General features: G+C 51.6%; 4 protein-coding genes across 5 annotated transcripts in view; 1 reads left to right on the top strand and 3 right to left on the bottom strand.

Annotated features, from left to right (window-relative positions):
• Positions 1 to 252: 252 nt before the first annotated feature.
• On the bottom strand, positions 253 to 15374 carry UHMK1 (U2AF homology motif kinase 1). Its single transcript, XM_061345379.1, has 8 exons — positions 14984 to 15374; positions 13716 to 14008; positions 10769 to 10960; positions 9883 to 9977; positions 8808 to 8884; positions 5526 to 5624; positions 4491 to 4579; positions 253 to 4014 (listed from the first exon to the last, which is right to left on the bottom strand). The coding sequence occupies exons 1-8, from the start codon at positions 15267 to 15269 to the stop codon at positions 3868 to 3870; spliced, it is 1278 nt and encodes a 425-aa protein (XP_061201363.1). The 5' UTR covers positions 15270 to 15374; the 3' UTR covers positions 253 to 3867.
• A 2597-nt stretch (positions 15375 to 17971) lies between these two features.
• Positions 17972 to 20239, bottom strand: CUNH1orf226 (chromosome unknown C1orf226 homolog). The gene is made up of 3 exons (XM_061345383.1): positions 19228 to 20239; positions 18702 to 18963; positions 17972 to 18617 (listed from the first exon to the last, which is right to left on the bottom strand). The coding sequence occupies exons 1-3, from the start codon at positions 19274 to 19276 to the stop codon at positions 18140 to 18142; spliced, it is 789 nt and encodes a 262-aa protein (XP_061201367.1). The 5' UTR covers positions 19277 to 20239; the 3' UTR covers positions 17972 to 18139.
• SPATA46 (spermatogenesis associated 46) lies at positions 19614 to 20936 on the top strand. The gene is made up of 2 exons (XM_061345384.1): positions 19614 to 19745; positions 20356 to 20936. The coding sequence occupies exons 1-2, from the start codon at positions 19640 to 19642 to the stop codon at positions 20850 to 20852; spliced, it is 603 nt and encodes a 200-aa protein (XP_061201368.1). The 5' UTR covers positions 19614 to 19639; the 3' UTR covers positions 20853 to 20936.
• Positions 20937 to 21371: 435 nt separating this feature from the next.
• The window catches only part of NOS1AP (nitric oxide synthase 1 adaptor protein), a 39562-nt gene continuing 33053 nt past the window's right edge, over positions 21372 to 27880 (bottom strand). For both annotated transcript variants that reach the window (XM_061345381.1, XM_061345382.1), the window contains exons 9-10: positions 24952 to 25117; positions 21372 to 24408 (exon numbers count right to left, since the gene is read on the bottom strand). In XM_061345381.1, coding sequence (XP_061201365.1) covers positions 24005 to 24408; positions 24952 to 25117 — 570 coding nt within the window. In that variant the 3' untranslated portion in view covers positions 21372 to 24004. The remainder of the gene's footprint in view (positions 24409 to 24951; positions 25118 to 27880) is intronic.

Genomic DNA, 27880 nt, shown 5'->3' on the forward strand with positions numbered 1-27880 from the left:
ATGGTATCACTGCGGAAACCGTTACGCCAGAGCGAGTGAGAAAGCGGCCCTGTGTGGAGTGAGTAAGCGGTGCTGCCGCAGGAGCCTGAGCCCCGAGTGACAGGGTGGGAACACGGATGGGTCTGACCAGGCAAAGGTCACCCTAGCAGGGAACCGAGTCCCCACAGCCGCTGGTGCCACCACAGCTGGGTGACAGAGAACTATGTGGCACTTCACCAGGGGTACCACAAGAAAAGCATGCTGGACAACGGCTCCATACTGAAGCATCATTTATTAATCACCTGTATCAAGCACACATCTGCTCAGCAATGGTGCATGATGGGACACAACAGCTGACATCTAACCCGAAGGGAGGCACATGGTTACCATATCCATCACAGCAGGAAGAAGTGTACTGAACCCTCTGGAAAGACAACCCGGGTGCAAGAGGGTGCTCAGGCTAAGGTGTTAGGAGGCTGGAGACCAGCAAGAATAGAATTAGGAATATAGCTAAGATCAGAGCTGACTTGTGCTTTGGCCAGTGATTTAAAAACCAGTTACCCTCCTTGCATATAATAAATAGGTGGAAGTGCAAAGAACTTTCTCCCTCACTGCTCCCACAGACTGGTGGCAGAGGAAGGACTACTCTTCTTTGACTGGCAGTAACAATTCGCGTCAGATCAACCACGAAACCCAACCATTACTAAGAAATAACTGAGCGCCACCATGTTTCCCATTTACACATATGCTCCAAGAACGGACAGCTCCTTGGGGTTCCTCCTTCCAGGTAGGAGGGCCAAGTCCAGGACATCCCACCAGAGCAGCACCAGCCTCCCTTGGCTTATCTTGAGGCTTCATCTTTCATCCCTTTCTCCCTCAACTCAGATCTCTCCCACAAAGGCAGCTTGCAGGTTTCACATCTAGCTGTCACCTAGCCAAGGCTACGCAGACTGGTGCTACAACAAGGGCTATTGGGAGGGAGCTGCATCAGCAGCATGGAGCAAGAGACCCAGCAAGCATCCAAGCGGAAAGCCTCAACACTTCTGCAACTAAAGCAGGCAGTAATTTGGAGACGGGAAAGCCAGGCCCATCCAGGCACACACCACGACAGATGCCTTGGATTGAATCACAACACACACTTCAGATACTGACAGATTTTAGCAGGGCTGAAACTTATGCCAAGCCACCAACAGATCACTGAGACACCAGAGTGGGCTTCAGTTTGATAGAAAAGGTTTTGAAGGCAAGAGAGTGCATGGTAATGATAAAATGCCTCTGCTCCGAGGAGCTTCTAAAACTCCCTGTACCACAGAGCCTACAGAGGGAAGGCAGGGGATCCAGTGACAATGCAGAGATCAGCAGCTTCAACTTTTAATAGGAATAAAATTTAAAGCAGTAGCTGTGAGGTTTTTGCCCAGCTCCATCCTCAAGCCTGGTCAATGAGCATCCAGAGAGAAAATGTGGCAGCAGCAGTTTGCACCCTGAGGATTTATTTAGCTCCTATTAAAGCAGTTGAATAAAACCCCAGCCAAACTCTGGTGGAACAGCTTTACCATGCTGCAGGAAGAGGTTGTATCTCCTCTTTACAGATTCATCCTGGCATAACTCTATCTTTAGTTACAAATCCAAAGCAGAATTCTGACCAAAAAAAGAGATATGCTTGAAAGAAGACAGAGCAGCTCACAGTCCTAGACAAACGCATGTGAGAACTTAAATGCACTGAAGTTCTGCACCCGCACCCTGGTATCTCCCTATCTAGCACATGCACAGCCAGCTTAATGCTGCTGGCACAATGGCATTCAACATGTGAATTTTGGGGCCAAAGTGTTTTTGCCCCTGGCTCAACCCACCAGAGACAGCAACAACTCAGAGCTGAGGAGGTCAGTTGATACCTACCAATACTCAAGAGTACTTGTAAACACTGTTCTTCATATAGGAAAAATCCTCACCCAGTTAATCATCCAATTCCTCCCATACACTAAAGGTGATTCACTGCAAGGACAATTAAATTAAAAGCAACTAATCACACACCCCATCTATGCAAAGCTGCTACATACACCAAAGTAGCATCATTCCCAGAAAAAGTCTGATCAGCAAATCTCGCCTTAAAACTCATTGTGGGCTTTTTAATATTGTTTGTTCTTCTCATGGAAAAACCTATCACCTCAAAGGCAACAGAAACATTCAGAGAGATTGGTCCTTTCTGAGGGAGTTTGGGAAGGGCCACAGCAGACAGGACAACACACCAGCACAGAGAGGAACTCTGACTTGTGAAATGCTAGAGACATTGGATCTCCTGATGTATGGCACACACACAGGGAAAAAAAACCAAAAAAAATCAAGAGGAGCTGATGTGCAGGATTCCAGCAATTCCAGCATCAGCAGGGTGCAAAAAGTAAACTGCAAGGTAATTCAGGTATTACTCCAGGGATGGCTCAGGCAGCTGCCCACAAGCACTTCAGCTGGAGAAAAGAATTCACAAGGGCTCTCTTCTCGCTAAAACTGGTACCACAGGGCCACAAGCCAGAATATGCTGGTCCTCCTCTAATTTGGGTTGTTTCACACTATGCATGCCAGGAGTCATGATACCCTGTGTATGGGCTTGCACATCCCTGGGAAAATACCACCACATACCCAATGCCAGCAGCTGTGCAAGTGAGTTTCTGCCTGTGCACTGAAGCAACATGAGCAGAGAGCGTGCTCCAGGGGGAAACCTGCTTGCCTAGGTTTCTTTCCCCAAAAACCATGTGGCTGTTGTCCCCAGTACTGGGAAAGACCTTCTCCTGGCCAGTGAGGTCTGGGACTGAACGATCCCTTTCTATACAGGATCTCAGATTGCCTCAGGCCCTTTGTGTAACCTATGAAGGACCAAAAGTGTCAGTGCTTCTATCTACAAGTCTAATGGGTTAATGCAAAACCAAAATGCTCAACACAGAGCAGCCAAGTGTGGGAACGATGACAGACAAATACTTGTTCTTATAAGACCTGCAAGGCAGCAGTCCTGCTGAGACACAAGGAATACTGTGTGCTGTACCACTCCTTTCAAAAACCATCACCTAAAGACGCTTATGTATCACAGATGATTTGGCATCAGAGCTAAGAAGCACCAGGGACAGCACAGGGCATATGCTAGAAAAGACGACTCCACACTGACAGGGTTTTCACATCACCTCAGGCTACAAAGTGCTTACAGGCTGTGCTGGGAATGAGGCTGGCACTGCTCTGATGACATGTATCCACCATCAGTCCCTGCCCACCAGGCATACAAGCAAGTTCAGCTTACCACAGGCAGCATCACCCACATCTTGCTAAGCCCAGTATGCCACCCGTGCTATGTCAGACAGACAGCTCTTCTCAGGTCACAAGGTGGTGACAGGGTAACGTTCAGCGGATCTGATTACACCGCCTCCTCTGCTCTATGTGATGTGAAGACTTGAAAGCCCTCCTGGTCTGGTTTAAAGAGGATGGTCTTTCTGCTTCATTATTATATAGATAGAGATAATCCTCTCCCTAGAGCAAAGTCAAGTGCTATGGCCAAGACTTTACCTGGTCTTGCTACAAATAACGTATAAGCGGTCGCCAAGGTCTGCTCGGTCCCCCAGGCTCACCCCCAGGCACCACTCCTGCCACCCAAGCGCCCGCTGGGGCAAAGCCACACACCCAGTGTAAACGAGCAAGCACAACACACACACAAGCACACGCTGAAAGCCATCCCGGCCTCCTCTGCACATCACAAAGCAGCAGTAAAGGTTTCAGAGCCCAGTTAAGTCCTTTGCATCTGTCCTTCACAGATGACTCAAAAGCAGGGCTAGGAAGCTCTTTTGCACATTCAACTGTAAAACATGTGAGGAAGAGGAGCAAGACACCTCTCCTGATTGTTGCTACTGCCTACAGCAAGTTTTGGTACAGATACCCTCTCTTATAGGCACTCAGTGGGTAAAACGTAGCCACAACGAACTTGCCATCAAAAATCTTTCCAGTCAGCATTTTTTGGGCAGCTTTGGAATCACCAGCATTTGCATATTCAACAAAGACCTGAAAGAGAGAAGGGAGAAATAGGACTTCTAGTGCAGCATACCACATGCCTGCCCTCCCACCCCTGCAAGCAGAGAAACAGTTCTTGAACGTGTTTTTTCCCCTTTAGCCTTGGTAGAACCCAGAGCAGTGGAGCTATAAAGGAAGAACCTCTATGTCTGAACTGGAGTTTCTTCATCTCTTGCTCATTTCTAAGGTGAGCATGCTTGGTAAGGTGGCAGAAAGTATGGCAATGCTCTACACCCTCAACACTTCCTCTCCTGCCCATTGGCTTCTCCACTTCCCTGCCATATCCTGACTTCCCTGCTGTTTGGGGACCTCCCAGGTTAGGCAACTGTACATAACCAGGAAGGAACCTGCGCTGTCCTTCAAGATAACCTGCTATTTTTAGCACTGTCATCCAGGAGCTGAGCAGCAGTCCTGCAGCTCATGGAGTGTACATGGGAATACACAGCCTCTTCCCACCATCCACTTACTTGGCCTTTACCAGGATTCTCCTTTGGAATAAGCAAGGAAACCACCGGTCCATATTTCTGACACTCCTCCCTTATGTCTTCCAGGATATCTGAGAAAGGAAAGAGTTGGTTGCCTTTCACTTTGCAAACTAGATGAGCAAAGAAGCAAAGTAAGGCCACATGAACACAATAAGGAACAGACAACAAATGGGCTTTTCCTCTCAATTTAAAATAAATAATCAGATGTGCCACAGCAGAAACTGACGCTGCGTAACGCACATAAAACGAAACAAAATGTCTGAACTGAGGCTCAGAACACAGACCTGCAAGCAGTGAATCCCTGATAGCAGGGTTTGGAGTACATGGACAGTGCTTTTCCTTGCAGACAAAGCCTGGCCTTCCAGTAGCTAAAACATTTGGGAATTGTAAGTGCCTTTTCTTTGTTATGGCACTTGGAGGAGAGTAAATAAAGTAGCTGCCACAAACCCTCCTTTGTGTGAGCAGAACCCAACCTTTTGAACTCATATCCCCAAAGCGCTCTAGGTTTTGCCACTCATGTGGATTTGAGGACAGAAACAGAAATTCTACCAACATGCCCTGCCACCTACCACATAGAGTTTTTGCTACAGTTTAAGAACTCCAAAGAGATATTTCAGTTCTCTGCTGAGATCTTTGATAACTTCATCAGCAAACTTTTACAGATCTCTGCTACTGGGTTCCAGAGTCCTGCACATGTTCAGCAGAAGCTCAGAGCCACAAATGTATTATGAGGTCTGTGGGCATTTAACCAAAGAAGAAAATCAAAATATGTTATTATTTTTTTTTAATCTGGGATTCTTCAAGAACTCATTGCAAGCTCTGCTTTCTGTCTCAACCTCTTGGTCTGTTCTCTGTTGGTGTGGTTGATCCACTTGGTTCCACATCTCAGCTGAGCATCAATTTGTTTGCTGTTCTAGTGCCTATTAATTGTACTTCTGCTTGTTCTCACATCCCTAAAGCCAAACAAGAGTCCACGAGACCACACTGCTATATAGGAATCGCACGGCTTGCACCAACCTTCATATTCTTCTTCGCACTGCAGAGAAGCATCACTTAGGACATTTAGCAGCCTCAGCACAGGCGTGGGGAGCATCACCAGATCTTCAATATGGGGAGCTGTTTGACACCCAAAAAATAAAATAAACCAAAATCCAAAGGAGCAAGGAAACAGGAAGTTAACTCAAAATACTCTATCATACACAGCACTTCCTGCTGTTTGCAGGACAGTTTTGCAGTTACAGCCTGTATTTCCCTGTTTCCTGCTTATCTTCAGCTGTGCACTTAGATACTCTTCCAAAGGGTTCAGTGCACTCTGCAATTATACTGGGACCAGCACCTGAAATTGCTTTTAAAATTACAAAGCTATCAGAAATTAAGACTGGAGTTATGTCTACTTAGCTCAGATGCAGAAACCAAAGTGACTTCAAGAGCTATGCTAAGTTCAGCAAACTGCCCTGCATATTTGGAGATATGGGAAGATGAAATAACTACTCTGCAACCTGCCTCTCCTGTTATGGCTACAAGCTGAAAACAGGCCGGCCAGCTTCTGTAATTCCAGTTCTTAAGCTATACTACAGCCCAAGCCTCACTATTCTCCAGGATATCTTTTAGTTCTTCCCTAAACACCATTTAAACCTTCCCCCTTTCAAAATCCAACTGCAATGCACTGTGTTTAAGACCAGCACAGAGTCTTGCAAAGAAATGAGAAAAGCTACTTAGTTACTTCAGCAACACAGTGCTATAGAATATGACATGACTACAAGAGGGTGGCCACAAGGTGTGTGAGCAATGATCCTGTGAACTTTACAGGAATAGAAATAAAGTCTGCTGCTATGGGGCACTTGGCTCTAACAAAACAAGCAGCTCCAGGATGGCTTGGAACAAGCAGTATAGCATAGAGACTACTGTGGAAGAAGAAAACCACCAAGGTGGACAGACTTGAAGTCACATCCAAGAAGACAGCCAGTCTTCTGGAAACTCAAAGCAGCAGGGACACTGTCAGCTCTCCAGGGATAAAAGCTTGATTTCATATTCCTGAAAAGGACTGTCAGGCCAGTCATGAATTTAAGATCTGGAAGCCCAACTTGCAGTACATGGAGAACATTAATGTTTTCATCTGTACTGGCAGCTACGGTTGCCGAACACAACAGCAGTACCTCACAGTCCTTCCACTTGGCAAAGAAAGGAGAGAAAAGGGAAGAAACGGCCTCAGTTCTCCAGTCTTACCCTTCTGTCTATGTTTGCAAAGATAGTGGGTTATTATTTCCTTTGAAATACTTTTCCAATCTAAGCACACAATATGCGTGAGGGAGCCGACATCTCTGCCAGGCACAGACAGATGTTTATTTCATATTGCAAGAGGAGATGACAGAACAAGCACACAGCTATAAATCAACTCCTTCCTGACATGTAAGCGTCCTTATGAAACGCTTAGAGTATGAAAGGTCTTATCAGTCTAGACAATGCCCAGACAGCACTCAGGGACAACCCTTTGAAGAAAGGTGCTGCATCCAGATAACCAGGCATGTTCCAGCTCCAAGCAAACATCTGGGACCATTCCTCCACAGGACTCTTGGCAACCAAGAGGCAACATCAGATGATCCAGAAACTGCGAGAATATTTAAGTGTCACCTCATTCTTATATGTTGCCCCTTTTATTGAAGAAAGTCTGTAATTCATTTCACATGCCTTTTTTCAGAGATGGAAACAAACCAAACCTTAGGACTCAGAGCCATCTGGTCTTCTCATAACCAAGTCACCAACACATTTCTTGCAAGACGTTTCTGCTGTAGGAGGTACTTTCTGACCCAGTCCCTTTGCTCCTCTTCAGAATGCACAATACTGACAACACAGAGCCTGCAAACAGCTCACGAAAGAAGCTGATGAACTGGAAAGTCAAGACTTGGCTGTAAATGACAAGGAAAGCTATTCTCAGCTGTCTTTGCTCTAAACAGGAAAAACTGTGTCCAAGTGAAAGGCAATAACAGATCATTTTCTGACTTCCTAGGAAGGCAACAGTAAATGCTTCTTTGTGGAGACAAGCATATGTACAAGTTTGGCAAAGAGAACTAGGAAAAAAAGAAGCCATTATATAAACTCGTAGCACTATGCACAGAAGCACCTTCCTAGGTACAGTTAGAGGTCTGTGTTTGAAACTAGAGCTGAAAGCTGCCAATATATTATCCCCTCTGCACTAAAGCAATACCAGCTGCAAAGTTCAGCCATGGAAGGTGGAACTGTAGTGGATTACCACAGTTCCAGTTTCTGAGATGCAAGGGAAGTTTGAAAACAGGAATGAGTCTGTTGCCTTTGCCTAATACACAGGAATGCCAGTATCTTGACATGACCACAAGAGGCAATACATAACAACCTTCACTGCAAAGTACACCAAGAAGCTTAAGAAAAGCAGGGCAAAGATTCAAGGAAAATGCTAATCCAGCCAGAAGCTGGATGTCTGAAGCATCAGTTTATGCTGCAGAAAAGCTGGATGCAGAGCTCTTCACTGGTGCTCCTGAAAGCAGACAAGCTTTGGAGGATGCTGCAGTTCTTTTGGAACAGAGATCAGGGAGGCATATGAGCCTAACACAGGGTAGTGTTTAGGGTAGTTAGTTAGCAGCCCACCTTTTGCTAACAGCCTGCAACCCAGGGGAGAAGGGAAGGTGGGGGTGGTCCTGGGAAAACTTTTAATAGATTGAAGAGAAACTGACAGATGAAAGTGCCATTGACACCGGCTGTGACCTGCCAAACTGGCATCAGGAAAGGCAGGCCAGCCACTGAAAAACAGGCTTCCACCACGAGAATACACTGGGACTATCTGACCTGTTCAGAGGATGCAGCAGCAGCAGATGCTACCACCAGCCACTGCCCTAGTCACTCACATCCCTGGCTTCTGAACTGGGAAACATTTGGCATATGAAGAACAATCCACTACCAGCACAGTACTCTCCAAAAGCACCTTACCAGGCACAGTATTAGGTAAATACCTTTGTTATTTCTGCCCCCTCAGATGAATGCTGCTGCTAATGCACTCTTGGTCAGTTTGATCTAGGCAGAATTTAATGGGAATCCAACCAGGGAAAAGCAACAGCCCAGGGGGCTAGAGGGGCATGGCAGCAATGAGAGCACAGGCATCGCTTGGACCTGCCTACCTGTGATACCGTGGTGGGCTGGCAAGTGCTGCTATGAGCAAAGGAGCAGCAATGAGGCCAGGACCAGAAACAGTACAATTTAACTGCGCTCTGCGGTGCTTCCACCACAGAGCTGAGAAAGCCATGAGCAGGGATGACATGCACAGCTTACCAAAGGGAATGCTGAAGAACGGGCTGCATAAAGCCTTCTCAGCAGAGGCTCGCTTTCCTTGGTCACAATGAAGCATGCTGGAAGAGAAGACACCCTTATGCTCTTTCATATAACATTCCTGCATTGACAAATTAAACACAGGCTGGAAGCCAGTACTGAGGAATACCCTATCTTTTGGGTTGTTTATGGGTCAAAGGGAAGAATGAGAAGCATGTCTTTCAATTCACAGCTGAAGCACACCGGAAGGATCCCCTGAAAGCATTCTGGGTATACAGCACAGTAAGTTTTACTCCTCGATGACTCTCAGCAGCAAATGATGGAAGTTGCCCACTTAACAAGTTCACAGGGAAGTTCAACACCACATGTTCCAGCTCCACTTTCCCAGACCATTCAGCCCATGTCTCAGGCACACATGAAGTCTTACAAAAGATTTATTTTACTTCCGCATTTATCTTATCAAACTCCAAGCAGCTCCCACATCTTTCCACAAATGGGACTCAAAGCAGCTAACAGCCCAGTGCTTGCCTGAGAACATCCCTTACTCAGCTTTACCAGTGGCTCCCAATGCTATTTCTGTCAAGTTGCATCCTCATTCACTCTGCAGCCTCAGAACAGAGTCACAGGACAGCAAAAAATGATCCCCTTGGCAGACCTCTCAGTAGAGAGCTACAAAAGTGCATTTGAATCTTGACAGCAAGGGAAAGCAGCACTGTCTGCCCCCCTCCACCGTTTCTGACAACACTCCCCTAAAGCAGCAAAGTCTCCAGTTTTCTCCAAATATAACCTCATTGGCAGGAAGTACAAAGCACTGAAACAGCAACTGATTAACATCATGACTGATAGTCCTTATGTGCTTACTCCATACTGTGCCAAAATCAGAAGCTGAAGGATGACTGCTAATGCTTGCACTTGTTACTAGCATAGTGGCTGGGAGATTTTAAAAATAAAATTTAAGAAAAAAGAAAAAAAAAAAAAAGGAAAAGGAAGTAATAGGTGTGGGCTCTAAGTTACCAAGAGCAGGGCAGGAGACTTACAGAGCACATCTTTAAGTAAGTTAGTCAATATGACAAGATACCTTTTGATAAGGTCTCTGAGGTGATAAGCTGGAATGGCTGAATTAACCACCCCTTCACTGGCAAATATGCGATCAATGATGGCAGAACTGTTTGTCTGGAAAGAACAAGGAACAGTGCTTAAGGAGGAAAAACAAAAAGACCAGTGTAAAGCTTATAATATCCCATCGTCTTCTAGACTGAATGCTGAGGGCTCTGGTGGCACTCTGTAAGAGATCCCCAATGCTCAAGCCTCATACGTTAAACCCACAGACGCACATCAGATAAGTCTTTCCCATTTGCCTGTGCAAAAGCTAGAAATGTCCATACATAGACAAACTTGCAGTTACTATGGATGTTAGGATGCTGAAAGGATACTCTTACTGGGAAGGGAAACACAAACCAAAACTATTTCATACAGAACTGAGGACAGCATCAGGCTCCTGGCTCACAACATACAGCTTTCCTCTTGTTCTCTCAGGATACAGACTTACAAGAAGATCCCCACATTAGAGTTCATGTTAAACTAAAATCAGCAAGTAATTCCTGTCACGGTGCTGCTGAACTAGCTGGCAGCCATCAGTCAGTCATTTTGTTCTTCCTTCTGTGCCACACTACAGCCAGTGTAACTGACCACCCAAATCTTGGCAAGACACAGGCTCCAAACAGAGACTTCTGAAACCCCCAGCTTTTAGTAACCTGAACATATGCAGCATTCAGACATTCCAGACCCACAGGGCAGGCAGGTCTTTAAGGCTCTGAAACCTTCATTTTCAAGGCAACAGAATGAGAGAAACATCCTGGAAACATACTCTAGTTGCCAGGTGCTACCTCACAAATCCAGATTACAAACAAGAAGCAGGAGGACGCATCTGGTGCAAGCAAGTACACCTGCAGCAGCTCTCTTACCTTCCATTCCTGAGATTGGACTGTATGTTTCAGTTTCATTCCTGAGAACATTTCCAGTAAAACAATTCCCAGACTCCACAGATCCACAGCAGAGGTACACTCCGTCTCACTCTGGAGCCCTGCCTGCGCCAGGCAGTTCTGCAGTTCTGCCTCTGGAGCCCGATACCCGTCTGTTTGAATATATTTCACATCCTATAGAAGATCAAACACACAGAAAAAGTTATTTTCCAGATTCAGGGTCTCCACCCTATCCTTAAATCAGGTATCTTTCCAAATAGGTCACCAAAATATTGCTAAATTGACAGTGTTGTAGGCTGGCAATTCAACTTGCTATACTGCTGTGTTGATTAGGAAAAAAACCAAGACTGTCTGGAAGAGAAAACATCTCCCAGCAAAATAGCAGGCATCCTAGTAACATCTGATCTCTCTGAAAGACAGCTCTGCTGGGAGGAAGAGGCTGGATGTCACTGTGGACTGACCCATTAGCCTCTCATAAGCACAGAAGATGCTAGAAGTTTCAAGATAAGGCTCGAACACCCACAATATGCTCCCACATCAGCTGCAGGAGAGCACAAACAGCCCAGTCAGAACAGCAAGGATCAGTTACAGCTGCCATTATTCAAGTACTGATGTTCTCTGGAACAAAACATTAGAAGAATGAGGCAAGCACCTAACACTCAGGCAAGAAAATTATCAAAGGCACTTCCCACGCTCCTCTTCCTTCTCCCCCTTGCAGCCAGAAGCGCTGTAGCAATCAATACCTGCCCAGCTGCTGCAGCTGGCACAGCAAAACAAAATGCCCACACACCACCTGCTTAAAAGAAACAGGGAAATTCCAGAATCACACAAGTGCTGGCTGGACGGGCTGCTCTGAAGGTCTCCAATCCAGTCTCCTGCTCACAGCCAAATATCTGATCAGTCAGCTGTGGTTTTGTGTAGCCAAGCGTTGCAAGTGTCCAAAGACAAACTGCATGCTGTGTCTTTAATGCAGGAGGGTTCATTTTAGACATGCTGTCGCAACTCAAAGAATGAAACAAGAACAGACAAGCCTACTTCCTGGGTAAGGTGCAGGACTGGGAATCCTTACCAGGGGAACATATTCAAACCAAAAATTATCTGATTCTCTGATTGAAAACAAAGTTTACAGAAGACATTTTCAGGCAACAGAGGTTACCAAAGCAGTTTATAACTTAAAAAAAAATGATACACAAATCAGTGCCCCTCCTCCTGTGAGCAAAGAGCAGAACCTCTAGCATGGCAAAAGCAGCAATTTAGCAACCCCATCAAGCAACATTTAGAGACAGAGAAAACATTGTGGTCATTTGCCACAGGGTGAGATGGAATTTCACTCCTACCATCCTAGGCATTTTGAGAGATGTAAGTCGTTGAGACCTTGGTCTGTGTACAGCCGTTCTCAGTTAAACAGTAACAGCAGGAAAACTTATGCAAGGATAAGCTTGGCAGAGCTGTCACAAATAAAAGTAGCATAGTCTTGACTCATATAAGGAAATCACGTACATATGCTACTGCCCAAGGTAAGGGTGGTGAGGGGAAGCCCACCCATTGCACCCAGTGCACATTCAAAGCAGGGTGAGAAGGTTCACCCATAGAGCCAGCATATTTCTGAGAACTGGAAAAGGAAACTGATCCAAACAAAGCAGATTGGAAGGAACCACAGAAGCAAGTAAAACACCTGATCAACTATTATGAGACAAGTCACAGGGCAAGCAGCAAAACACAGATCTGAATTAAAAAAAAAAATAAATATATCTGCATTAGACACGGGACACCAGGAGAATGTTTTTTGCTGATAGACTTGAACAGATTACCAGCACAAACCAGCATTCAGCCAAGAATGTGGGAGAACTGAAGACAACGTGGATGAGTTAAGAAGTGCAAACATTAAAAACAACTCCTGTACCAAAGAATGCAGACAGATCACCCACACAGTCCTGATATTCACAGTGGGCTGTACTGTCAATACCAGGTAAATCAGTAAAAAAAAGTATATGAATTTGAAACCTCTAAATGAGCAGAGTGCATGGAACAGGGACAAGCCAGGGCAATGTCTGCACGGAAAAAATAATTCGTTTACTAAACCTACTGCCCATCACCCAGTCATTAAAGGCAAATTTACTAAGAAGCTACCTGATGAAAAAGCTTTACTGACACCCCTCGAAGGCTATTACTGGGAGAGGGAGGGATAAAAGGGAGCTCTACCAAGCCAACAGCAGAACCTCCTGAGGCTCTCTGCTTTCATAAGAGGAAACAGAAGAGAATAAAAAGAGCAAAGACAAACTTACAAAGTCCAGAATTGTCAAAACAAAAAAAAGTGACAGCATGAAGGGGGAGTGAAAACCCAGCAAAAGGGAAAAGCAGAGCAGAATAGGCAGAGATGTCTGTGTCAGTAAAGAACGGACACCGCCTACCCACAACCAGAGTATGGGCTTTCGTCAACACAATGACATGGGAAACATCCAGACCTTCCGAGAAAGGGAAGCTGCTGAAGACAGGATGAAAGTAAAGACAAGCACAAGGACACTGCCAGAGATAATGCAGTTGACTAGGAGGTTGATGGCGAAACCTGGATTACTACTACATGTGATAAGGGATGATAAAAGGAAATTCTACAGATCTGGGTGCTCCCACACGTCTGACCACATTAAAACTAGCAAACCTTCTAAGAAGCTGACACACCACTTCTTTCGGGGCATCATTAACTTTGGAATTCGCGGTCATATGTAGCACAAAGGCTTAAGACATCCACAAAGACAGGCAAGGAGAATGGGAACACAACATTTTAGCCTTTTCCAGGAAACCCTCAGCACCAGTTCAGCTACTACACCAATCAGGTCATGTCAACTCCTACATTCAATGAGCTAAAGGCATCACAGATGCACACAACTCAACACAGAGCCAAGCGCTTAGACAGAAGCATGTTCCAAACCTGATTCCCCTCTTTGAAGCTAAGTCCAAAGTCAATGAGCTTAAAGCACTCCTCCTCTGCGCTCCACAGGATGTTGCGTGGCTTGAGGTCTGCGTGCACGTAGCCTTTGTGGTGCAGGAAAGCCAGGGCTTCGAGAACATCTCGGGCGCAGTGCTGGATCATCCACATGGAGCAGCCCTGGTTGCTGGAGTGCAGCAGCAGCTCGGACACACTGATGTCCAGCAGCTCCAGCAGGAGACAGCGAGATGGGCCATTTGCAGAGTAGTGGTTGGTGAACACGCCGTACAGTGTCACTACAGTCAGACACAGTGACTGGCATTGGTAACAAGCAATTAAACAGTCACATTCCACCCCTGCCCAGATCACCACAAAAGCTGCAGGAAGCAGTGTGATGTTCAGAGAGATGTAGAACCAGACTTCAGAGGGAGGCAGCAAGGGAAAACCAGTCATGTCACCCCTAAGGGCTTTGGAGGACAGGCCATGAGGCTCTGCTAAAGCGTCAGGGCCAAGTGCTCAGAAGATCAAACTGCGACATGGATAAGCATGTCCCGGTGAGTAAAATGGAGGCAGTACCACTCTTTTTGGGACATGTCAATCTCTTCCTGCAACAAACCTAGCACAATAGGAACCTAAACTCTGTCTGGGTGTCTAGGTATGTTACAGCATTAAAAAGCATATCACACTGAGAAAAAGAATCAGTGGTGGGTGAACCTGGGGACTTCCAGCAGATGCCTCTGATGTGGAGACTTTCTCCTTTGCCAGGCCCTTTCCTACCCATACAGCAGCCAGAGCCGGCAGGCAGATAGCACCCCACCACTGTCGGGCAGGCAGCCCTGCCCAAAGTGGGACACTGGGGTGCTCTGCCTGCGGGACCTACTCTGCCTACACACAGGGTGACACCATCTCCTGCCTGCTCCGGGGAGGTCACCCACAGGCCCCAGCTCAGGGAAAGGGGGTTACCCAGGAGCATGCACCAAGAAACACCCACCGTAAGGATGCTGCTTTGGGGTGTCCAGGCGAGGGGCACTCAAACCTGCACACCCAGGGGTGTCAACCCAAGGGGGACATTGGTTTGGGGGTCCCTAGCCCTACCTGTGGGGGCCAGCTTGGGGGCGAGGGCTCTCATATTCCCAATGGGGCTGGGGGTGGTTTGGGGACCTCAGTTTGCCCTGGGGGAGACTGTCTGGGGGGCGCTCCGGGAACAGAGGGTGCCCACGGGGGTGCCCTGAGAAAGGGGTTTGGGGAGGAGGTACCGGGGGTGCCGTTACCGATGTTGCGGTGCCCGCGGAGGTGCTCGAGCGCAGCGCGCTCCTTGCGGAAGCCGTACTCGGCGCAGTCGGCGGCGGGCGGGCGGGCGCCAGGGCGGCGCGCTGGGCCGGGCCGCGGCGGGGGGGGTACGAACTCCTTGACGGCGCCCGGGGGGGCCCGCGGGTCTCCGCAGCAGCGCACCCGGTAGACGGAGGCCGAGGAGCCGCTGCCCAGCGGCGCCTGCACCTCCCAGAGCCGGCCCAGCGCCTCCAGCAGCGGCGCCGCGCCCCACACGCACCCCGACATGGCGCGGTCCCGCCTCACATCGCCCCCCCGCCGCTCCCGCTGCCCCACCGCTGCCGCGCTATCGCCACCGACCCCGGCACCAGCCGCCGCCGCGTTCCGGCCGCCATGACACCGGAAACGGGGCGGGGACACCGGGCGGGGCCGCCACCGACCCGCCTTTGCCGGGGCGGAGTTGACGCGGGGCTGCGGTCCCGAGTCCGATCCCGCCAGAGCCGGGCACGGCAGGGCAGCCGTGTCACCGGTCAGCCCCGGCACCGGCAAACCGACTCAGCGTCCCCCGGGTCCCCCATGGCCGTGCCGCTGGGCCTGGCTCCCGGGGTGGGGGTGCCCTTTGCAGGTGTCAGGCCTCTGGCAGCACTTTATGGGGGTATTGACAGAACTGAACGTAAGCCAGCTTGTGCCCAGGCAGCCAAGAAAGCCGGCGGCGTCCTGGCCTGTATCAGCAACAGTGTGGCCAGCAGGACTGGGGAAGCGACCATCCCCCGTACTTGGTGTTGGTGAGGCCATATCTCGAACACAGTTCTGGGCCCCTCATTAAAAGACAGACATTAAGGTGCTGGAGCAGGTCCAGAGAAGGGCAATGAAGCTGGTGAAGGGTCTGGAGAACAAGCGTGATGAGGAGCGGCTGAGAGAACTGGGGTTGTTTAGTCTGGAGACGAGAAGGCTCGGGGGGGGGGGCTTACTGCTTTCTACAACTACTGAAAGGAGGTTGTAGCAAGGTGGGGGTCGGTCTCTCCCCTCAAGTAACAAGTGACAGGACAAGAGGCAGTGGCCTCAAGCTGCACGAGGGGAGGCTTAGATTGGCTATTAGGAAAGATTTCTTCACAGAGAGGGTGATCAGGCATTGGAACAGGCTGCCTAGGGAAGTGGTGGAGTCACTCCCTGGGAGTGTTAGTGTTCAAAACCGTGTAGATGAGGCTCTCAGTGACATGTTTTAGTGATGGTCTTGGCAGTCCTGGGGTAGAAGTTGGACTTGATCTTAAAGGTCTTTTCCAACCTAATCGATTCTGTGATTTCCCCTAAACCACATGGCTTGAAGTAGGGCGGATCTCACTGTCCTGTGCCATCACTCCAGCTTTCCCTGGTGGCTTTCCCCAGCACCCCTCAGCATCAGAAGGCTGCTGGAGCTGCTGCCCCACTCTTTGGCTTTGCAGCCCCCATGCGGGAGCATCTATCATGTCCCCAGGCTCATCAGGAGGCTTCAGGGCTATAGCACAATGTGGTCTCCTCCCATCAAAGGGTTGCTATGTGTCAGTGGGTAAAAAACAAAGAAAATTTATTGTGCAATCTGCATCTTTTTTCCCAAACTACACAGACACACTACACAAATTAAATAGAAGGACTGGACCAGCAGTGAGGTTCCCTTGTGATTGGCAGGGTCGGAAGATGCTGGTTCTTCAAAGAAGAGCTACAAGCCCTTTTTTCCATCTACATAAACAATGCAGTGTAGACCTAGGCAGCATACATATATACATACTCACATAGATTTCTGTTTGTGGGGTGGAATCAGCCACGCACAGTGTAATCGCATTGTACACAGGGTGTGTTATACCTTAGCGCTGGCCACAGGCTCTGTACGTCTCTGATATCTCCTTCATCTCCAGCAGGGCCTTCCCAGGGGACGAAAGCTGCAGAGCCCCAGTGCTGCTACAGCATCCACCATACCAACAGGCATGATGGCTGCTCCCAAAACGAAGGGATTCATGCTCACGGCCTCCATCCTTCAGAAGGACCACATCATGGCTTTGGGTGGTGGAAGACATTTCTTCAGCCCAACCGTCCTGCATGGTACCAGAGGAGCTGTGAGCAGAGGTGCCTCATCCATGACCACATACAAATGTGGTCTTGGGAGCTTTTCTTCTCAAAACCACCTTTGTGGTGAGGGTGAACATAAAAGGTCTAAGCAAAAACTGCCATCTCACAGCTGGTTCCTTGCATCAGCCCATGGATCCATGGGCTGTAATTCATGGGGAAACAATCATATAGCAGTATTGGAGGACCATATGGCTTCCTGTGTCCCAATTTCACAAAGACATCACCATGCCAACAAATAAAGAAGAATGGTGCCACTGGCCCACACAGTGTGCTGCCTGCCTGGGCAGGTCAGCCCTTTCCATGGTGGCTGGGGCGAGACCAGGAAACAAGCAGGAGCTAGAGGTGGGTCTCACAGGGAGGCTCAGCTCTCAGCCAGAGCGTAGTGGCCATCAGCCATGCAGCCCCAGGTCACCAGCCCTGCTCCCCACCAAAACTCACTCTGAGTGGGTTCCCCAAAACTGGGGCTCAGGTGCAGAGAGATGATGCTGGGCAGAACAATGCTACAGGGTTGGCACCTGGAGAAGGTGCCATCCTTGCTCACTGGCACTAGACTCCACGTGCAAGCCAGCCCACTAGCACCCTGGGACAGGGTATCTCAGCAAGCATATGGCATAAGCTGGGAAATCTTCCTGACCAGGGAAGCCAGCACAGTGTGGAACACTTGCCCGGGCAGAGAGGACAGGGTTGGGGGCAGGCTGGTGCTTGTGCACCCATGCACAAGCACCCAGGCTGCTGAGTGACCCCAACCCTTGGTCCCCAGCCCAGCATGGTTCCTGGCTACAGACAGGATGGAAGCACTGTGGCAGGATGTGAGCTTTGCACAGACCACAGCAAATAAACCCAGGATGGGGCTGCAGAAGCCATAGTAGGACAGGTTGTCCTGGAAAGAAGTGGGATGTTCTAGCTCCCCACACTGGGGCAGCAGGGGCTCCTGACACCCTGGGGATTCCCCCTCTCCAAAACAATGCCCCCAAAGAGACACAGGGTCAGCATGTGGCAGAGACATGCTTAGGAGAGCCAGCCCCCACGGTGCCCCTGCTGTGGCTCCCCCACTGCTACTCAAATGACAGTAAGTCAGGATGGGGCCCCTCCACCTCCCAGCCAGAGGTACATGCCTCTGGCCGCCCTGTGCTCCCCAGTGGCTCATGATCCAGCCCTGGTCTCCGGGAGGACTTCTCTGTGCTGAGTGACTCTCCTGTTCGCCGCTGGCTCTCCAGGGTGCCCTTATGAATGAGGTCAGGCACAGGAAGAGCACCAGTGGGCTGGTCCCCACTGGGACCTGGGGTGCCCATCATGCTGGGGACCCCAGGGCATTCTAGAGGGGATGGGTCCCTCATCCCTGGCTGCTCCTCTGAGGGGTCAGGGTGGGCTGTGGGTGGTTCAGGGGACTCCTCCATGCTGCTCGTTGGGGTGGTCGCCACTGGCTGTGGAGCAATGAGCATGTCCTGAGGGGTCTTCAGGGCACGTGGTGTCCGCTTCTTGGTGACGGGGGGTGGGGGGTCTAGCCGGGGAAAAGCATCCAGCCCCACAGCCCTGCAAGCACAGAGAAGTCACATACAGCCCCATACTGAGGCCCCTCCAGCCTGTCCCAGATGGCCCCATCAAGGGAACACTCACCCCTCCTCGCTAGCTGGCTGTCCCATGCCCAGAACGGCACCAGCGCTGGCATTCACCTCCATCACTCCCACAACAGGGAGGCCACCTGGCTCCTTGCGGCGCAGGAAATCATTCACCTTGGCCCCCATGGCCTTGCCCAGGTTGCGGAGGTGCTGGCTGCCGGCGGGGCGGGAGGGCTGTGGCAGGGCTGCAGCAGGGCCCTGATGTGGCCGTGGGGTGGGTGCTGTGCTGGCACTGGCGTTCTCAAACATGCTCTGGTCCACTGGAGGGGGAAAGGGGACAGTGAGGGCTTGTGAGCCAGGCTGGAGAGAGGACTCCTGCAGGGGCAGCATGTCCCAGAGCTGCCACCAGCTCCCAACCCAGCAGCATGGGAGCAAATTCTGGGGGACAGGGAGGCTGCTTCTGAAGCCTCACAGAGGCTGTGGGCAGCCAGGCCATGCAGTGAGGATAGCATGGGGTGCGATGGGGTAGCAATGAGCCCAGGGCTCCACACCGGCACTGGCAACACACCAAGAGCATCTCTTACCTGACACTGAACAACTTGGGAAGCAGGTTGTGGAAAGAAAATTTACCATGGGGACAACAAGCTGGTCCCTTCTGCACTGCCAGGTGAGGTTTGCTGCTGACCCCTGCCCAGACCTGGCACGCTGCCTGCAGAGAAGGGACTCACAGGAAGCCCTTGTCAGCCAGGCACCTGCAGAGCAGCAAGGTGTTCCCTGGGGGGCACCCACAGCCTGGGCTCTGCACTGCCCACCCTTCTAGTCTTCTCTTCAGCCCAGGCTGTCTGTCCCCTTGTGCTGACCAAGCTCCTGAGATCCCAGGGCCTGAGCAGACTGCCCAGGAGCATCCTACAGTGCACTGTCCCTTTGTGACATCAGCTGGATTACAGCATGGGTACCGTGCTGCAGGAACTACACCATCACCAGCTACACAGGGTGATGGAGAGCTTTGGCCTGGCCCCCGTTTCTGTCAGGACTGTGCACTGTGACACCAGGACAAGAAGCCCGGAGGCCCCATGCCCCTGTGGCCCTGCCAGCCTATCAGGTGAGAAGGGTTGCATGCAGCCAGCACTGCATGTGGGGAGGGCCCCCCTTGTAGCTCCTGGGCATGGCCATGGCACTCATCAGTCTTTTCTGGCACAGCAAGGGCCTGTAGGAGGGGTTAGGCTGGGCATGTATTCCTGCACGGGTGGAGAAAGGGGACCAGCTGGCTCTGTGGCAGCGGGTGCTTTCTGGGGACCTGGTGGGGCTCTGTAGTTACACCCCTCCTCTGAACTACACTGGTGTCTCTGCCCCGTCTTCCCAGCAGGAATCTTCAAAGTTGTGGGTGCTGTCCTTGGAGTCACAGCTCAACCTCATGCATCACTGCCCCTGTGCCAGTGCAGCTCTCCATGGGAGGGCTCCAGTGAACTGCTAGATGAGCTTCGTGCAGTGCTGGTGCCTTGATGCCCACCACCACCCCTTGCCTGTATCTACCCCTGCATTCCATAGTGGGAGGGATGGTACCCTCCATGATGGAAATGACAGAAGCAGACACCTCTGACATCCCATGGAAACAGAGAGGAACAGTGGAGTGCCCAACATTACTCCCAACCCCGCAGGAGAGCAGGCTCTTACAGGGACCCCTGCCTCACTGCAGACCCTTTCCTCTACAGACTGTGACCCTGCAGCCCCACCAAGCAGCAAGCTCCCTGCCCACACCCGCACCATCTACCGGCCCTGGTTCTCACCCTACAGCTACTTCATGTGCACCAAAGGAGATACTCAGCAGCATCAGGACAGCCCCTTCTCCAGCCTTGCCACTGGCACCCAGGAGCATGAGGAACCTGATGACCTCCTGGAGATAGTCTGCTCCTTCTCTGACTCCTCAAATGAGGCTCAGGTACCGAAGACAGACAGGCTGCCCAGTAGCAGAGCCAGCATCACAGTCCAGGACATCCTTGCTGCTTCCCAGCAGCACCCAGTGTCCCAACATGGCTACCAGTGCGTATCATGCTGCTGCATGTTCCCCACGCTGTGGTCGATCAAGACCCACATCCAGAACAGCTCTCAGGAGGGCTACAGCTGTAAGGTATACTACCGCAGGCTCAAGGCCCTGTGGGAGAAGGAGCGCATGCTGCAGGAGACTGCGGCCTCCGCGGTGCTCATGTAGCCCCGCCAGCCGGGATGCCGCCGCGGGAGGGCACTGCTCCTTCGCTCTTGTCAGCGGCAGAATAAATCGTTTCAGGAGCAGCCAGCCCCGTCTGCCTGCTGCTCTTGACTATATAATCCTTTAAAAGACTTCCCGACTTTTCCTTCACCAGCAGCCAAAAATCTCCCATGCCCCTGAAAGCACTGCTTAGCATCTCAGCATCTCTGCATGGTGCTCTGCCGATGGCAGGAACCTCCTGGCATCCTCGAACTGCTGGGTCAGCCCTGGGATGAGCCTGTGCTGTGCAGTGGCTGAAAGGGAAGACTGAAACCCCTCTACTCCCAGCAGTGTTCAGGGCACCTCGCTCTCACCAGCAGCCGGTGGTTGGCACCACAAGCAAGAGTCCCACAGGGGAGGATGCTTAGTTTGGAGGTGTGCAAGGCCAAGGGATGTCACTGCTGGTGGTGGCTCCCAGCATGGAGAGGGAGAGAAGTACAGAAAGAGACAGAGTCAGTGAGAAGGAAGAGACAACAGGAAGCCTTGAGAAATAGAAAGATTTATTTAGCAAAAGCCAGTTGACTAATGATAACACCCAAGGGTTAAGTGCACTTACATTGCAGATTGGTCTCCCAGATAGACTGAGTCAACAGTTAGTAACACGACAGTTGTAGGAAAAGAAAGGACAAAAAATATAGCTTTAAATTCCCAGTTAAGGTCCATAGCAAAAGTGAGAGGCTAGAGAGCCATCTTGGAGGCAGCACTGACTTAGGAGGAGGATTGTTTACACACGTACACCAGTGGTGCGGCAGGATGCTGGCAGGGTCCCCAGCCAGCTCTGGCAGCACCCCATCAACCCATGGGGCACCCACCACCTTCTGCTGCGGGCAGAGTGCTGGGCAGGAGCCTTAGCCCTCAGCTGGTCCCAGTGCTCCTTGCAGGGCACTGCCTGGGCTACACCTGTGCAGCAGGGTTTGGCAGGAGCAGTGGCTCAGGGACAGAGCTCAGCCCTGCCTGCTTTCTAAGGCAGCGCAGCCTGGAAGAGACCTGCTGCTGCTCCTCCTGGGCTCTCCTTTCATCTGCCCTGTGCAAGTTCCTGCTGTCCCCCTCCTGCATGATCTGTCTGCCCACATGGAAATCCCTCTCTGAGCTCATCCATGCAACCCACACTATCTATACCATCTCCTGTGCTTGCTACCTTGCCCACCTCTTCCTCCTGGTGGGACCAGCCTCCCACCCCATGCTTTCACCTCCAGCTGCTGTGAGCTGGCAGTAGGATGTCAGGGTCCCCAGCAGAGGGGCTTGCACACAGCTGTACCCACAACGGTGCAGGACAGGGCATACAGAGATATTGGTGGCCAGAGGACAGGGGCAGCCCTGTCCCAGACAGCACCTACTCCTACTCTGCCACTGTGGCTGGTGCAGGGGCTCCCCTGGACACCAGGCCACTGCTGGGGACACCGAAACATCTTCCTTCCCACTAGGACTCTCTAGCTCCTCAGTGTCCAGCCTCCTCCTGTGGTGAAGGCTGCATAGCACAGTTTGTACCAACCCTGAGAGTCTCACCCATACCTCATTCCTTATTAGCCCTCAGTCCCAAGGGTACTGGGGCAGAAAGAAGTGATGGACCTTCCTCAGCAGCCAGGAGGAGAGCAAGAGCTCGTGTCTGGGAGATCCTCTACTAGGGGTTAGTTGCAGGCAGATCTAGCAGAGACAGAGCTGGTGAAGACAAAAGTAGCAAGGAAGCAACAAAGTGAAGCAGAAGCAGAATAGGAGAGTGGGTGGGGAGGAAGACAACCGTGCCAATCCCCACCTCATGGAGTGTTTCCACAAGGAGCAGGATGGACATTAGAACTCTGATTCATATCCCTTCAGCTGCATCCTCTTAGAGACTGCAGCAACAGACAACTGATAAATGTGCTTGCAGAAAAGAAACACACTCTGGATCCCTTGGAGGCAGCCAGGATGGCTCTCAGCCATGGGTGTCTTGGTGTCTGTTGGGGAATCCCGAGATCTCGGATTCACTTTTCCAGAGGGTGCAAACCAGAGCTAAAGAAGCCCCCTTGCAGACGTCAGCAGCTCCCTCCCCATTGAGGGATGGCAAGCATGCCCATCCCTGCACACAGACGATGCCAGCACTGCATCCCCCATCCCTGGTCCAGGGGCGCATGACTGCTTGGAAATGGGACGGTTTGCCTATAAAGCAAAGTTGGGAGTTTGTGGTGAAGGGGGTGCAGGGAAGTGCTTGAAAATGTGACTTAAGAGCACCAGAAAGGCTTTGAAACTTGGCAGCCACACTGAGGAGCACAAGGTCTGTATGATGAGATGAAGGGCACTGCACAGCCCTGTGCTACGTGCCCTGGCTCCCTGCTCCACACCAAGCTGTGCCTTCCTACCCGTTCCACAGACTGAGAGGAGTGGACATTGTCTGCAGGCCCTCCACCTACCTCAGGCAGGACAAACCCTTTCCTGGAAGCACAACAAACACCATCAACCTGGCAGGAGCTGCCTGTGCATGGCCACCCTGCACGACCTCATCTCACTCCTTCAGCTCCTTCCCAGGCTCGTCCCCACTGTCCCCCGCTGCCTTATCTCTCACTTGTTCACCCCTGCCAACAGTGCACCATCACCAGCCCTCATTACCCTGTCAGCATGGCCCTGGCTTCATCTCCCACCCTCTCCACCATGCAGATAGCCAGACCACCTGACAGTGGCTCTGTCTCTGCTCACTGCCTTCATGTTGCCTCCTTGGTCCCTCTTGCCCCACGCCTGCTCTCTCATTCCCCCAGCAAACCTTCATCTACTTTCCTGCTTCCCCACCAGCAGCAGTGGCTAACTGGGCAGGGAGTCCCTTGCTTCTGCCTGACCTTGAAATGCAGCCTGCAGGGGGACAGGGACCATGGGATAGCCCAAGCAGCTCAGCTCACTGTCTGATGTGAAGTGGGGATGCTCCAGCTCAGCACACAAGCCCTTGCATGCTGGAGCACAGCATGCCCGGCGCACCGCCTCGGCACGGCTCCATCCTCACCTCCGCACAGCTCCTGGCTGTGTGATGAAGCCTCATGTTCCCTCCTCCACCACTCTACCTCCGAGATGTCCCGCTCCTGCCAGGGCCAGGGGGTTATGACCAGGGTCCACCCCAGCTCCGGCAGGTCCGCACCGCCTCCTGCTGACCCCTACACCGCGATCTCATCCTCCAGGCTGTCGCCCAGGTCCTGCCTGGTCTGGACATGGAGCAGGCGCGGTGGCTCCTCCTGGGACCAGGAGTCGCGCTCCTCGCTCTCGTCCGTGTTGGACTCGTACTCGGAGGCAATGCCCGACTCGCGGAACTTGATGAGCTCCAGGCTGCCCAGCGCTGGCTCGGGGGCAGGTGGCCCTGAGTCAGGCAGGAAGCGGTAGCACTCCAGCTTCACCAGACAGTCGTTCCTACCTATGGGGCTGCCCATGGTGCTGGGGAAGCCTGAGCCAGAGACCAGTGGCGGTGGGTGGGTGTCCTCGGGCTGCGGGGTGGTTGGGTCGCAGAGGACAGGGAGGACGTTTGAGCGGAAGGTGATCTCCAGCAGGCTGTCCTGGGAGCCCGCTGCAAGAGAAGAGCATGACTGAGAGGCAGGCAGTGCCACCCCAGCTTGCCTGGGCGTACCCAGCCACCACAGCTGCCTGCAGACTGGCCAGAGTGGCCTGGGCCACTTGGGTGTCTGGTTCCCCACCACAATCATTCAGAGGGGCTCATTTGGTGTCACTGGTGCCAGGAGCTGCTGCCAGCCGACAAAGAGCCAGTTTTGCAGGATAAGAAGTTATGTCTCCCATCCAAGCCTCTGCAGAGAGCGCAAGGTCAAGGAGGGGCTCTTGAGCAGGTAAGTAGCTGGCCTAGAGCATGCAGCCACTGGGGAAAGCAGTCATACAGCTGACAGACATATGTGACCTGTCCATACAGTCCTCCCCAAGCCATTCCCACACTGCTTGCAAGCACTCTGCCACATGCAAACCAACCAGGCTGGAAAGGCACTAATATTCCCCTACACACTCACTGGTCAAGCACAAAACCCCAAGAGAAACACCCACATGCATGTCCTCCACAGACCTGGCTAGCTGTGAGGGGAGAGTAAGGGGCAGGAGTGCTTACTGGTGGTGTTCCCTGCTAGCTTCAGCTCCAGCTCCTGCACCTGTTTGACCAGGAGTGAGATGTGCTGCAGCAAGTCCTTGTTCTGGAGCAAGAGCTGGTGCACGCGAGCCTGGGCTTCCAGCCGCGCTGCTGCCTCTGCAGCCAGCTGGTCCTTCAGCAAGTGGACCTGTGTGACAGGAGAGAGCGGGTAAGCATGTGAATGATGCTGCTCAAGGGCTGAGTGTCAACTCCAGGCAGCCCTGCTCAGCCACCAGTGCGCACCAGCATCCCATGGAATGATCTGATGAAGAAGCCATTCCCTGTGGGTACCCACAGATGAGATGTGGAGCAGGGCAGGCAGCAGTGTCACACCAGTGCACATGCAGCAAATCCAGCACATGGTCCCCTGGCCTCTTTGGGTGGAAAAGCCCGAGGCAAAGGGAAGTAGCATTGACCAAACCATTGATTACATATGTGTGCCACAAATGCACAAAGAAAGGGCAACCCAGGAGGGAGCCAGATAGATGCAGAAGAAAAGACATGCTCGAACAATTGGATAGTGCTGCCCATGCATGAGCGTGCAGCCATGCACCATGGGCAGCCCCATCCAAGCTGTCTTTCCAGGCAAGTTTCCCAGGGACAGGGTCCTGCCAGTAGCGTCTGTCACTAGCAGAGCCTGGAGCATCAGAGCTGCCCTGGAGCTGCAGGTGGCTCTGGCTGCGACACCATGACATGCCTCAAGCAACACAGATGGCAAAGTGCTGCTGAGACACAGTGGCTCCAGGGATGCGAGCTGACTGCTCATTTTAGCCCTGGAAGTAATGCCTGGATGTTAGCCTGCAGGGAGTCCATGGGCAAGAAGCCCACTGATCTCAGCATAACTACCCACATGCAAGTGATCCATATCACCAGCACCATATCCCAGAGAGGGTGGGATGCTCCTGGGTGAGACCAGCTGGGAGCACTTGCCCAGGGGCAGCTCTTTGATCTGCCCTCCTGGATGGGTACCAGAAGGCAGCGCTGGATCTGCTTGCAAGCAGGCTCTGCCTGCTTTGCCCAAACACAGCCAGCAAGGCAGCACGGCAGTGCCCCTGGCAGAGCAGAGTTGAAGCACAGCGAGCTCAGGCAGTGGCAAGGGGCCAAGCAAAGTGCTGCGACCTGCAACTGTCCATGAAGCCAGACCAAGGGCAACAGGGTGCGATACTTCACACACTGAGCAGGCAGCACAGAGCCCTTTTGGTTTGCCTGTGGGCCTCCAGCCAGGTGAAATGCCACCTCCTCTTCCTGCCAGTGGTGAACAGTGGGGCATAGCAGTGAGGTGGGACAGGGACTCTCTGCCAAATACTGGTGGGTGAAGCAGAGACCCTGAGCAGAGCTGGGATCATACTTAAACAACAAGTGGGTGCTAAAGCTCAGTACTGGCAGCATCAGCCTGGAAGTCATCCCTCCTCACAACTGGCAGCTGTCTCCATCTGCAGCAGGGGCCAGGTGATGCCAGGGGAAGATGCCAGCAGAGCCCAAATGCCATGTCCTGCAAAGGGGCACTGGCTCATGCCATCCTCGCCCTGGGAACAAGACCCAGGAAGGACTCCTGGCCTTAATTCATAGAATTAATTCAAGAGGAGGAACTTTCACAGGAGCCTGTACACACCTTGCAAAAGCAAGTCGCTAGTCAATGAGGGAACTAAATGGCATTTCATCCTCAGCCAAGTAATTAGAGGCTGAGACAATTACAGGATGGTCCCTGTAGTTATTGACCAACCATAGATCCTCCTCAACACAGTGGATCTCCTGGCTTTGTTAGTAAACAATTAAGCCTATGCCCTTCATCATGTGTTTAGAGACAAATTAACTTGGTACTTTCTGAGAGGAGATAACAAGTGCCATTAACAGAGGTGTTGACGTAACACATGCAGTCATTCGAAAGGCAGTTGACGTGACAGGGCCCAATGTTTTCATTAATAAATTACAATGATATAAAATCACTACAGTGCACACACTGAAGGGATTAGAGAGCAGCTAAGTGACAGCTCCTGTGACAAGAACCACCCTATGGTGGGCAGAGGTCCAGAGCAGGGTGCCAGCCCTTGGAGGGGGGAGATGAGGCCACTGGCTGCCATCCCAGGAGCCAGCCAAGAGATGGCATTACACTATTTATTTCAGATTCTTTTTTTGTTTGGAAGTAGGAAGAAAAAGAAATGACCACTGCAAGGCTGTGCATGTACAGACTGGGAGCTGCTGGTGACCAGCCCCTGCCACAGAGGGGCCTGGCTTTCTCTGATGAGCTTTGCCTGTAACAACACTATGCTTGGTCAGACATAAAGAATGCAGGTCCCCCTTCCAGAGGGGAAAGCAACTTCCTGAGCCTGTGATCCCAGAAGACATTGAGCTCTCAGGGTAGCAGCTCAGACAGAAGAACCAATACTGATTTCCTGATGTAAGCAGAGGAAAGCGCGGAACAGCACAGCAAGGCTGCTGCAGCTGATCGCTCAGGACGGAAAGAAATGAAAGCAATTGCAGAGAGCTCTTTGAAGAGTCAAGGAACAAGTAAAGCTAAGGTAATGAGTTTAATAAGGCAGCCAGAGCTGCTTAAATGAGAAATGCCTGCATAGAGAAAGAGCTGGCAGCTGCACAGCCCAGGCAGCAGTTGGCCAGGGCTAATGCTGAGGCCAGGCACTGGCACAGACAGGGGCCAAAGGACCAAGAACACTGGTGGCATGTGGGCCTAAGCACCTCATCTTCTGTGACAGCGCCAGGTCAAATTGCCATTCCTCTCCCCCTGCTGCACAGCCCAGGAGTGGGTCCCTCCCCACAGCCTGTGCACCAGCTTCTCCCACAACCATAGCCGGGGCTTCTCTGCCTGGAGGCAGCCTGCCCTCCCCATGGTGCTGCCTGTCTCCAACGCTGCCTTCTGGCAGGAATGAGGAGCTCCATAGCATGCCCCGGCCCT

This window comes from Neopsephotus bourkii, unplaced genomic scaffold (assembly GCF_033783945.1).
Source record: "Neopsephotus bourkii isolate Nb327-2 ecotype Australia unplaced genomic scaffold, CSIRO-AGI_Nbou_v1 NB_234, whole genome shotgun sequence".
In the NCBI taxonomy this organism is placed as follows: Eukaryota; Metazoa; Chordata; class Aves; order Psittaciformes; family Psittacidae; genus Neopsephotus; species Neopsephotus bourkii.

Excerpts from the sequence above, each read along its gene's own strand:
- CUNH1orf226 (XM_061345383.1), bottom strand. The coding sequence starts at position 19,276 with ATGGTAAATTTTCTTTCCACAACCTGCTTCCCAAGTTGTTCAGTGTCA. Across the intron at positions 18,964-19,227 it reads CCCAAGTTGTTCAGTGTCAG|TGGACCAGAGCATGTTTGAG; the intron begins GTAAGAGATGCT and ends TTCCCCCTCCAG. Across the intron at positions 18,618-18,701 it reads CAGCCAGCTAGCGAGGAGGG|GGCTGTGGGGCTGGATGCTT; the intron begins GTGAGTGTTCCC and ends CTGTGCTTGCAG.
- SPATA46 (XM_061345384.1), top strand. The coding sequence starts at position 19,640 with ATGGAGAGCTTTGGCCTGGCCCCCGTTTCTGTCAGGACTGTGCACTGT. Across the intron at positions 19,746-20,355 it reads TGGCCCTGCCAGCCTATCAG|ACTGTGACCCTGCAGCCCCA; the intron begins GTGAGAAGGGTT and ends TTTCCTCTACAG.
- UHMK1 (XM_061345379.1), bottom strand. The coding sequence starts at position 15,269 with ATGTCGGGGTGCGTGTGGGGCGCGGCGCCGCTGCTGGAGGCGCTGGGC. Across the intron at positions 14,009-14,983 it reads CCGCGGGCACCGCAACATCG|TGACACTGTACGGCGTGTTC; the intron begins GTAACGGCACCC and ends GTCTGACTGTAG. Across the intron at positions 5,625-8,807 it reads GTTCTTCAGCATTCCCTTTG|CTCCCCATATTGAAGATCTG; the intron begins GTAAGCTGTGCA and ends GGTGTCAAACAG.